The 12,797-nt window shown below is 38.1% G+C and overlaps 1 protein-coding gene across 1 annotated transcript in view; it reads right to left on the reverse strand.

Moving 5' to 3' along the window:
* Positions 1-1,259: 1,259 nt before the first annotated feature.
* Positions 1,260-12,797, reverse strand: part of LOC114491858 (transmembrane protease serine 11F) — a 56,227-nt gene continuing 44,689 nt past the window's right edge. Inside the window, exons 7-10 of the mRNA XM_036021318.1 lie at positions 12,463-12,664; positions 7,685-7,944; positions 5,236-5,378; positions 1,260-3,463 (exon numbers count right to left, since the gene is read on the reverse strand). Coding sequence (XP_035877211.1) covers positions 3,305-3,463; positions 5,236-5,378; positions 7,685-7,944; positions 12,463-12,664 — 764 coding nt within the window. The 3' untranslated portion in view covers positions 1,260-3,304. The remainder of the gene's footprint in view (positions 3,464-5,235; positions 5,379-7,684; positions 7,945-12,462; positions 12,665-12,797) is intronic.

The following is a 12,797-nucleotide window of genomic DNA, read 5'->3' on the forward strand; positions in this document are numbered from 1 at the left end:
TGAAATCTGAATAACTCGGATTAGAGTGATGAAGAGATAGCTGGCCTGGATGCAAGGGTCTCCTGGGTTTTGTTTCTATGCTGGCTAAGGCTTATTATGTAACTTGGAAAAATTCTCTTTGCTTTGCTTTCACATCAGTTAAAAAGGGGAGAGTGTTGAAGATAATCTCTTAGGTTCTTTCAGGTTATGACAGCTATGATTCTAGCATTAGTTTCAATAATCTGTAACAAGTTTACTTTCCATTTCCACCATTGCATGAAGGAATGCCTCCCACAGATTCCCTCTCTGTCAAATAAACTAACAAAGCAACAACTTTATTCAGTTGAAAGGTATAGATTTCTGTTAATATATTTTTGTTCTTGTTGTTGAATCATGAAGATTTCACTGAGAGAATATGATTAAGAATTTGCAAAAATTTGGGTTCAATCTTGTTCTAGCATTAAAAACTTCATTTAAGAACTTCAGTTCTTTTTCATGGCACCTCCAATTTCAAGATCCCACTGGGATTATGTGCTATGGTATTTACTGTTAGCTTAATGGATTTGACCTGTCTTTTAAAACAATGAGTCAGACGAATTAAGTGGTTTTTTTCTATAAAAAGATGTGAATATTATTTGAGCACTCACAGCATAAGAAGCAAAGGCCTATATATTTTGTTTTTAACCACAATATATTTTGCAAAATTCACAAAGCCAGAGTAGTGATAAATAAAATGCTAATACTGTAAAAAAAACTTCTTTATAATCTTAATGCATTTGCAGCATCATCTGTATTGATATGTTTACAATAGTATATTTTCCACTTTTTTGAGCACATTTTAAACATTCTTTGACTTTTCAATTTTACTATTCAACAGGAAATCCTCACAACCACGCCATGAGGTAGATAGCTTAATGTTCCATTTGGTAGATAGAAAACTTGAGAAGAAGCTATTATTGCATGATTCCTATAACACCATTCAATAGGTGAGACAGAATTGAACTAGAAATAGTACATATAAATTCTGTTTTGAAAATCCACTTTTCCATCTTAAATTTATTTAGTGGCCTTTTAGGTTTATTCCTCTCATTTTTTAAATTAAAATGTAATTGAGTTGAATTAGTTATAGAATTATTTAAATCAATGTATACAGTTTCACAGACACATGTGCAAAAAGTTATCACAGTCTTCTGAAATATAAACAAACATATTTACACAAAAGCACATATCCATTGTAATAGAACTTATAGGGTAGAAAATAAATTTTTTGTAGACAAATTTTTTTCTACCAGATACTGTGTTTAGCTTTAATATAAAAAGGGTCTATCGTCCATCAAGCATATCTTGAATATGCTAAATATTCTCCAGGAAGCTCTGAATACAGAAAAAGTGTAAAGATTTAAGTTTTTACTTTGCTTTTTCTGTTGATATTTAGTTATTAGTCTTCATTAACTCCAAAATTTGGTGTCATTTTCTTTTTAAAAGGAAAGTATAGATAGATGATCCTTTTCTGTTTATAATATCTTAATATTGAGATGCAATTAAGTAGGAGTTTTTTTATATTTATCTTGTTTACATGTATTACATATAAACACATACAGATAAATTAACAAAACTTTCAGTCATTAAAGAAACAGGCAGGCTACATTTTTCCCTGATAAATCAGAGCAACAAATCCAGCACTTGAGGTCTCACATTGGAGGCCTGGAAATGAATCCAGCTACTCTGTAGTTATAACCCTGAGGCCAGATGGCCATGCAGCATATATTTTGAACCAAGTCTATAGGCAGACATGGTTCAAAATATATTAGTGAGACATAAAATGTGATTTTGAAAATCTAGTGGCACCTAATTTTTTTTACAATGTGATTTAAAGTATTTTGAAATTGATTAAATGACTTTTAAAATGCAAGGAGCAGTTTTTGAAAAGTGTATTTTTTTATTGAGTCCAAAGGACATGAATAATTAATAGTAGTTCATACTATTGGTCTACTGTGTGCAGACACTGTTCCAAGTGCTTTATTTACTCATATTAGTGCATTTAATCCTAACAACAATCACATGAGTGGGCACCATTTTTACTGCCTCCATAAAGATGAAAGAGCTAATGCACAGTGATTAAGAAACCTGTACAAGGATAAACAGCTCAGATGAGGCACAGCCAGTCTTCAAGCTCAGGCAGCCTAATTGCAAAGCCTACACTTTCCACCACTAGATTTTGGTCTGTGTTAAGCCCCAAAGTCATTCATTCATCTGACAAATTACATTAACGTATCTTAAAACTCACAGAAGCATTTCTTTCCATTATAGGAAACATTTTATAGTATGTGATGTATACCAGGCACTGTCCTAAGTGCTTTATACAAATCAGCTCTCCCAACCTGACATTCTGATTGACATGTGACCTATCAGATAGCTGAAGACTTACAGGAGCACCAGTTACCATATATTAATGTAGGTGTTTCTAAATAAATAATTGGATAGATCATTCCCTCAAAAATCTAGAGTGTTTGTCCTGTTACTAAATAATTTGACACCAACTCTGCTAGCCTAAGTCTCATCAGTTCTTTTCATCCTCCTTGCACCCATGAAAAAAATGTTCCCAAGAGTCTTTTCTATTCTCCATTCTGGTTTGACACTAACTGATGATGCTATTAAAAAATAAATCAGAAATGCTTGCTAACAATACAACATACATCCTGCAGTTAGTGCTTTTGTGTATAAAACAATGCAAGTTCAAATACATTTAAAGCTTTTTTAAATGGCAACTCTTGTGGTTAATGATAATGCTCTATTATTATTTAGAAGCCCAGGTTAGAGTTCAAGTTATATTGCAAATCCTATGCTTCTCCATTCTAGCCATTGAATGTCCAATCATCAGTGCTGGTATATTGAAGCCATGAATCCTTAGGGAAGGTTGTTGTTTGATTTTTTTTTTTTTTGCGAGAAGAATTCCAAGTGCTCCAAGTATTATAGGAGGTAAGAATTTGGCAGCCCCAGAAGCTCTTCATATCCTGTGGAAAATGATGGTCTTCATCTTCCATTGAGGAAAACCACTTATAAATATTCAGCATATTAATAAGTAATACAGTTTCCCTTCTGAGTGAGGAGTTAGTGCTACCTATCATTCCCCGTGTCTTCTTCCCTCAGGGTAGAAAGAGAGTTTGGTCACAGAGGCCACCTCGTAATATTGGATTGGTCTGAGTCTGAAGGACTTCTTGACCTCCAGCAAAAACACCGATCCAAACCACATAACTATGAACAATATACAATATGCAGGAGTTTTAACTTTTGTGTCATGGATATAATTCATGGACAATTCACACTAGATACCAGTCTTTGAAGCAATCCAGTTTCGATACTGAGTCACTCTTGTATAGACACCAGGTTTTTTGGGGAGAGCACACGATTGTCCCCAACTTACTATACCAACAATGTACCAGATATCATGGTTATCATAAACCAGAGGTCCACCGGAATCACCCTGCAGAAAAAAACACAGACATATTTAAAATTGTTAACTCTGATTTAATTCAGTAGGAAGGTCATTGCAATCATCTCTCTTCCACAGGGGAAACAAAAAGGGAAATTGATACAAAGAACATGCAGCCATACTAGAGATAGATTATATGATTATATAATGTTTCTCTCAATTGAGTTAAAATTGTATGCTAAACTTTAAACTTCATTTTTTAAATTCATATGGAATTTAAAACTTCATTTTGTAACATTCATATGGAATGGTTACATTATTTCTCGCTCAGCATCCTTGGATGTATGCATGATTTAGTAAGCATGTATATAAAATATTCAATGTGAAGTTAATGCATAGATAAGGGATAAGGAAAGTTAGAATGGCTTCAAGTCTTCTGGCTTGTTAACAGAATGAAAGGGGATACCATTCACAGAGAAAGAAAACATAGGACCAAGGTCAGGTGATGAGGGGAATAAGAGGAAAATCAGATGCAACATTTTGAGTGAGATGTCTTTGAAATATCAAAGTGCAGTAGAATACACATATAAGTCTGGAGGTAAAAGAAGAGGTTGAGGGAATATATAAATCTGGAGATCAAAGAGAAGGTTGGGGGTCTAAAAGTATAAATTTATGAATCATCTGCAAAAAGATGATAATTGATGCAATGGAAGAGAGAGAGATCCTCTAGGGAGAAATTATAAAGAGGAATAGGCACAGGGCAGACCAAAATTTAATGTCTGGGGTTAATGGAATGTGAGAAGGCAGAGAAACAATGGTCCACAGGTCTCTACAAAGTTGAAGAAAGACATTTTGTTCAGCTAACAAATATTTGTGCCTGGCACTGTTTTGGGTGTTGGTGATACAATGGTAGGCAAAATAAGCCCCCCAAATCTGTACCTTCATGGAGTTTATGACACTAAACCAGCTAAGTATAATATGTTGTGTATTGTATGGTGATAAGAGCTAAAGATAAAAATAAAACCAAGAAGGGACACAGAGAATATATGTGTAAGGTGTGTATGGGGGGTGGGTAATGGTTGGTAGGTTGTGGTGTAGCACAGAGTATGGCCAAGAGGGCAGGAATAGGTGAAAAGGAGGCAGGAAAGATTGGAGGGAGGTGTTAAATAGGAAGATTTGGGGAATTAGTGTTTGTATAGTTGGAACAGTTTTTGGTGACAAAGTTCAGGATGTAGCTCTAGGAATAGGTGGCTGCAAAGTGGTGGAGATCACTGGAAATCAGATCTAGAAACTCAGAATCCAGTATTTATATGTATCAGTGTTAATATTATAGGGCTTGGGATGAAGAAGAGACCTGTTTCAGGTTTCAAAGCCATTAGAAAATGAGAGAAAGGAGAGAGACTCAGAGGTGGGGGTAAAACAAGACACATGAGAGATGATAACAGACCTGAATAAAGCTGTCATCAGAGGAAAGGTTTCTGTGTTTTTTTGTTTTCAACTTTAATAAAATAACAATAGACCATAAGAGTAATTGTGTGAACCAGAAACAGAAGCAACAGACTTCAATTTTCTAACTTGTAATATAATTAACGTACTTGTTTGATCTCATATTAAATAAAATAACATATAAAAAGTACTCAGTATTTTGCCTGGCACACAGTAAACATTCAACATAATAATTTTTGTTATTGTGATTATTAAGTAAACTGAGTCCTTGGTGAAATAGATGCCACTTTTTTCCTTCCAAGTAAAATATATGCCAAACTTAGAAATGCCTAATGGAAACTTTCCTTTTCATGTTTTGACCTTGACTTTGGACTTACCTTACATGCATCTACTTTCCCTTCCATGAATCCAGCACATAACATTCCTGAAGTTATCATACCATCATACACATCCTTTCTGTTACACACATCACTGCTTATGGTTTCCACCCTGGCTTGCCGAAGTTTATTTTGTGTAGGTCCTGTTACACGGACAAACAAATGAACAAAAACATGCTCTTCAAATAAAATTGTATCTAAGACATGGAAAACATATATAGTGTATATACCTAGGAGCAAAAGCACAATAATATTCTATTAATATTAATTGTTTGTTGGGGACCGCCCTGCTTGGTCTCAGGAAGCTGTAACCCCCCGTGACTTAGGCTGAGTGAGAGACCTCCGGACCAGGAGCCAAAACTTATTTCCCTGGCATGAACGCTGCCTGTTCTGTGCCTAACCTCCTATGCTTGATCAGTTAGCCAATGACAGGTAGGATTTCCCACAGAGGGAATTGCCTAAGACAGGCATGATCACTAGGAGGCCTCTGGGAAGAGACTCAGGGGCTGTGGAATGAAGGGGTAATGGACATCAACTCCTGCCCCCTCGGCTTTGTCAAAGCCTGAGTCCTTGTTCTTAGTTGTGAGAAATCCAAGTCTCCTGGATGCCTTTATCTCCTCTGTTGACTCAGGCCTGTGGAAATAACAGGGGCAGTGCAGCCCAGACCAGAGATGGCGGACCCCTGGGGTAATCATGCCTGGGACATAGAATATGCAAGATCCTGTGATATCTGTTTGCTGGAGGATGTTATTGGATTAGAATTTGAAGGCACAGACAGGAAACCAAAACTAGCCCTTTGAGTCCTGTTAGTCCTTTCAAATATTAAAATTCCAATCTCTGCCCAGAATCACAGTGGGGGTTCTGTCTGCACCTTTGTAAGTCACCTACTTCTTTTAATCTTTTCTGCCAGACTGTGAATCCACAAACTAAGTCTGTATTCTCAATAAAAATCTGCTTGGGAATGAAAACGGGACACTCTCCACTAGAGAGAATGGCTGTTTCATCCCTACTTCCTCATAGGACCTGCTTGTCTCTATGTATGTTTTTCTCATGTTTCATCGAGCCATTCACAGTGTTCTGAGATCACTGCAGGCCAGTGAGCATGCATCAATTGTTGCCTAATTTTATTTCTGTTTCATAAATGTCTACATTTGAGGAATCATAAACATACACAACCGAGAATTATATCAGTGGTTCTTCAAAAGCTATTGGAACCCTTGCAACTAAATGCAATATTACATATGTGTGTGTGTATTACACATTTTTTCCCATGAGGAGAATGCCCATCACACTGATCTTGTCTAATTGGTACATTTTTCCATATAAAGAAATTAAGTCTCAGGGAATTTGACTGATTTTCCAAAAGCTATTCAAACAGAGACCAGGCTATGTGCTGCATAGAGCTATTTGTTTGCCCTACACTAGGATGTAGTGTGTTATTTGGGGGCACCCTGAAGTATGGGGAACAGAACTGATGTCCAGGACAAGCTAGCAATTGGACACCAGCAAGGCCAGGAGCTGGGAGGAGAGAATACTGCACAACTGAGTACAGGAAGAGAAGGAAGTAGCTCAGAGTTCCTGATTGAAACTGTCAGTGAGTAGCCCTGAGTTAGTGGGAAGGGAAGGGAAGACTGAAGGAGACTTATAACTGCATCTCACAAAGTCAAGTTGGAGGTGCATGGGGTATTTGGAAAATTTTACATATGATCAAGTTCTGTCAAAAAATAATAAAAATCAGATTAAGATATATTATCATTTGTCTCCTAGTTTCTTCAGGATATCCCTGATAAAACCTTAAATGTTTCTCATTTCCCCTTTTAAAATATTTCATTATTCTCTCTTTTTAAAACAGAATGAACTAGTATATAGAAATTTAAGTTCCGGTCTTCAGCTTGTAAAATTTTAGTACTGATGTCTTTTAAATCTCTTAGGAAGTGGGACATAGGAAAAGAAATACAGATTCTATTAACTAACCAAAATAAAAATTCACAGAGCACTGTTGTGGTTATAACCAACGTAAATCCTCATTAACATGAGGAGGAATTTTTTTTTAAAAAAAGAAAAAAAGTGTCATAAGATTGTGATTTGAAATATAAACTAACCAGGGGTGTTTACATATGGGAAATATGCAATTCGGAATCATTTGCTCCCTTGTACTCCCGTGACATTTTGTCCCTTCTTACAGCATGCAAAGCAGTCTGTTTATTTCTTCTATATTAGCCTCTCTCCTTTCTCACCATTGTTTCAATTAACTGTGAACTCCTCAAGGACAGGAACCTGATTTCTTTTACTTTTTAACCCACAGCCAGCCCCCCACCCTGATCTTCTTGGGGCCATACACATTGGAAGCATCAACACTATTTTTATGAAAAATCTGGAGGGATTTCCTAAGCTAGCTTGTCAGAATTTAAGAGATACTTATATTGACAAATTATGTTGCACTACTCACCATCATCTACAATGGATCCAAACCCCGTGACAAATACACTTGCTTTAGGTGGCAGCTTTGTAGCTGCATCTGGGAGGCAAACTCTCTGGACTACATTTGAATAGTCAACTCGGGGAGTGAGCTGAGCCAAAGCAATGTCGTTTTCATTTGTTTCTCTCCGGTAATTTTCATGAATAATAATTTTTCTCACATTTCGTTGTACTGAAGGTGGCGTTATAGTGATACCAAAAGTAGCAATCCATTGACTTGGGTCTTTATTTCTGTAAAACATTAAAGGGTAAAATTTATGACACTTAACTATATATTTAAAAAGATTGAGAGTATATTTCTTCCCAGCTATTGGCATTATGTGCCTGAAAAATCCCTATAGTGAGAGAATTTGAAATTGGTGACCTTATTGCAAAAAGAGGTTAAACACACTGATGATGTGAGCCTATGAAAACCCTTCACATATTTTCATCCTCTAAAATTTCATACTCCAAAAGAGCACAGCAACTAAATAAAATTTCAATGCTTCATTTGGGTTAATAACAATAATGGGTATTATACAATTAATTTCCAATCTTTGAAAATCTTGTTTATTAGAAACTCATTAGATTCTGTCTTCTATAATTTAAATGAAATGTAGCAATAGTAATTTTAAGTTGTTTTGGCTATTACACATGCTAAGAGACATTTCCCTCTGTATCAGACACTCTACCCATTCTTATTTGATGACTCATGTGTTGGCTCTTGTTTACTGGGTCTTACTGTTATCCTTGAGATAAAGTGTACCTAATTTGTCTCTTGTGTATACATACTCTTGTGTGAATACAAGATTGCTTCCTCACCTACGCCCAGACCCTGTCTGGATATTAAGGCCTAAGCAGCCCTGACTCAACATCATGCTGTGAGAGTTCTCATCACCCTTTGATCCGTCCCTTCTACTATTTTTGAGGCTCTCCCTTCACACATGCTTTAGTCTCCCACAAAATTACAGCACAAGCAACTGCTATGTCAGACTACAATCTCTTCATCTTTATATTTTTCCCCAAAGTTCATTTCTTCTTTTTCTTCTTATCCCCATCAACGATTAGAAATACATAGAAACTTGAAATTCTCTGTGTAGAGGAAAATTATGTAGAAGGAAATCACACAGAGGAGAGTTCATAAAGGGGATTTCCTTGTTTATACAGGGTTACTGTGTTGATGAATCACAAAAGTTTCAGTGTAATGAGAAGCTGAAAGACCAGTGGTTTTCAAAGTACTAGACAATGCCCCAGGGTGAGCAGGTAGAACAGGGTGTGGGGGAGTGGGGAGGGGACTGAGAAATGCCAAGGGCTCCTCTCTCAGCTGTTTTATTTCTTTATACTTAAAGGACATTTTTATTTAAAGCTGAAATCTTAGGGCTGAAGAACTCATTTGAAAAGTAGAATTCTGGAGCCCTGGCTGGCGTAGCTCAGTGGATTGAGCGCGGGCTGGGAACCAAAGTGTCCCAGGTTCGATTCCCAGCCAGGGTACATTCTTGGGTTGCAGGCCATAACCCCCAGCAACCGTACATTGATGTTTCTCTCTCTCTATCTCCCTCCCTTCCCTCTCTAAAAAATAAATAAATAAAATATTAAAAAAAAAAAAAGAAAAGTAGAATTCTGAGAGATAAAAGATACATGTGACTTCAGTCCTCAAGGAGCTAATTGAATGGATAAAATAAAGTACCCCATCTCTTCATTCACTGTCAACCAGAAAGGAAGCTTCATGTAGTAGTGTAACAGGGTACAGCCAAGAGGGGGACCCCAAATAGGGATTTGGAATGGGGTCCAGAACTCAAGGTGTTCAGGAAATATTAGGATATCCTCACCACCCCCCTATAGGTGTGAGTTGGAGGAAGGGACAAATAGAACAGGGCCATTGAGAGCTGTTTTGCATAGCAACAGCTTTGCAGCTAACCTCTGGTGTGGTGATTTAACATATCTATAATCTTTAACTGGTTGCATAGATATGTTAAATAGCTGTGGCCATGCTCTGAGCCAGGGGGATGGAAGTAACTTCCCCACCAAGATGTAACTGGAAGGCAGGTCCCCCAGTTACAGTGCCTGCATGGGAGCTTGGAGATGATTGGCTCCACGACATGGGGCCACACCTACCCAGACTCATGATGGCAGCCCAGTAAAGCTGGAAGGCTTTGAGAGTACTGGCAGGTGTAACTGAGTGTGGGAGGAGTTGGACATGGGGCTGCAGAGGAGGATTGACATAGGGATTTAAACCCAGATGCGGTAGCCATTGCCGGGAGAACCACGCAGCTTTGGCAGAGTGGAGACTCCTGCGGCCATTGTGCAGAGAGAACCATGCGGCTGGGGCAGTGGAGGGAGAACCACTCAGTCTTTAGTAGAGTGGGGACTCCCACAGCCCTGTGAGAGAGAATCACCATGTGGCAATAGAAAGGAGATCCACGAGGCTTTGCCAGAGTGGGGACCCCCACAGCTTTAGAATGGGGAACCACCACCTGGCTTTAGCAGAGATCCTGGCAACACAGCTGATGGTGCCAGGAACCGAGGGAGGCCTACCAGCCGAGATGGATTACTGGGAAGAACTGGAGGCTGCCTGAGACACGGACTTCTATTTCTTTCCCTGAGATATGGTACCCCAGACTGGGCAAAGTGGGGAAGGAAGGACTGTGTGTGTTTGTGGGTGTTTAAAGGGACTTTGGGATTTTGATGAAGACACTAGGTGACTACTTTAAGTCTGTATGGCATTAAATAAAACATTTCCTTTCCTTTTCATGAATCTCTCACATTGAGAGATGTCTTTCCTCTGGCGGCAGACATAATGAACCTAGGGGGTTTCTTTTGGGTAATAGTATTTTGTCCCAGCCCCCCCACCCACCCTTGTTGCTCTGTAACAGTAGGCCCCATTCAACATGCTTGTGGCTAGGGATACTGAGACTCAGAAGCTAAAAGGCTTGCCCCTGTGAGGAACATATCCAGCTGCTTAGTGTCAGAAAGAGAGGGCCCAGGCCTCACGCTCTCCTGTCAAAACCTTTTTTCCCTGCTAACATTATTTCACAAAGACAGGGATCTTTTTTAATGGTTGTAAATAAACTAACGTTTGTCTTAAACATGATTTTAAAAAAAATACTTTTTCTATAGAATAAAAATTTAAAAGTTCTTTGGATAATTGTGACAGTATCTTCAAAAAACACTGTATTTTTCCTTCACAACACTATATATCATTGTGCATTGAAATTGTTACCATCCACCAAATTGAACCCTATCCAGGGTCATTCTATTTCCCAACACTTTTAAGTTATAATTACCAGCATAAAATATACCATCATTCATATTTTAAGAAATCTTTCCTGTGAGTCCACAACCACCATCACCTGTCAAATTTCTCTGTTCCCATTTATTTAAAAATTACTTGAAAGTGGCATCTAAACTCACTGCATCCAACCCTTATTCTATCCTCCATTCCATTCATTCCCATCCCACCTTATCACCACAATTTCTCTTATTAAGGTCACCAGTTATCCCTATTTTACCATACTCCTGGTCAATTCCCATTTGGGTCTTTTAGCACACAAAGACTACACTGGACCTGCTGAAACAGATATGTTAATTACTATAGCTTATATCCTTCACTAAATATTAATAAAGTGACATCTAGATTTATTTTTAATTTACATAAATAGAGATTAGTTATAAACAAAAATGGATGGTACTCCCCAAAACAAGTGTTAAAATTGGAGCACTATGTGAACAAAAATTCAGAAAGCCTTAAACAATTAGTAAAACAAGTTCATGTAAGGCATAATGCTAGTTATTTTGTCAATATAAAGGAGTCTCTTCTCTCTTCTCTTGAGAGTGACAGTCCCTTAAATTCATTAGGTCATTCCCCTGACACATCTACCCCCACAAATAAAAGTATAGGTACCTTATAAGGACAGTAAAGAGCCTCTTAGACTTACCAAAGATAATTTTCTTGAAAGGATGGTGTGAACAGTGCCACTGGCCAGGGCTGCATTCAGAGCCTTTACCTTTTGAGAGTTTAAAAGGAAAAACTTTCTGTACCCTAATGCTGAAACCTCTGGGAGGAAAAAAGGTGTGTCCCCTGATCACCTGGGGCAATAGGGTGCTTTGTATATCTGCATACAAGTACTGACAGAGCTAAGCTTTAAGAGCTACAACTATGAAAGCTCAAGCAGATTGCTCCTGCTGGGTCCCATATGACCAGGCTTCCTTACTGTGAGGTCAGAGACAGGATGGCAGGTCTCTCCTATCATCCACATACCTTTCTGGTCCACACAAGCAACAGGGGTTATTGGGGGATGCAGTTGGAAGGCATAACTTCAAGAGCAGTATCTTAGATTTTATCTTATTTATAAAGATATAGTGGATGTTGGTTGTGGGAAAATAGGACTAATTTTAAAAAAAGAAGTAGCTAAATTTTCTCCTGGCATATACAGAAAAGTTTAAACTTGTTACATGTATAATAACCAGTCTTTAAAATAATTTATGATATAATAGGAAAGGTAACAATAATGTCCTGATAATACAGGAAAATGTAGGGTGAGAGCCATGAGAGTGATGTAAACCACACTCATAGTCATTTAGAGCTGGGAGAGGAGATGAACATGATCAAGGCATACAGCAAGCAAAATGCATTTTAAGGGACAGAGGAGGGTCCACCCATAATGGAGCAGAAGATAAGCTGGAGACATTAGACTCTTCTCAAGCTTTGAATCAACTGATGGCAACTAATTACTGAATAAAGAAGACTCACAACAGCCCCTGTGAACTTACTTGCGGAAGCAGTGAGCTGCTGTGAGGAGCCACGTGTTACTGATGAGGGTGGCTCCGCACTGATGTCCCGCCCCTTTCAGCTGGAGGCTGGCTTGCCAAGGCCACTCTCCTTCCATGGCTGTTTCGCTTCCTTGGACAATCCTTTCTATAGAAGTGTGTGCTGGTAATGGCAAGTTTGAAGATGTCATCCTTAGTCCACAGCCTGTCATAGAAATATACATTAGCTTGTTTTCATGGAAAGGAGGACAGAAAAGCACATATACTAACTTGCATTGAGTGCTGATGCTTAGATAATCCATTGCACCTGCTATTCTTTAACTCATTTCTAACACTCA

The sequence above is a fragment of the Phyllostomus discolor genome, chromosome 1, assembly GCF_004126475.2.
Source record: "Phyllostomus discolor isolate MPI-MPIP mPhyDis1 chromosome 1, mPhyDis1.pri.v3, whole genome shotgun sequence".
In the NCBI taxonomy this organism is placed as follows: Eukaryota; Metazoa; Chordata; class Mammalia; order Chiroptera; family Phyllostomidae; genus Phyllostomus; species Phyllostomus discolor.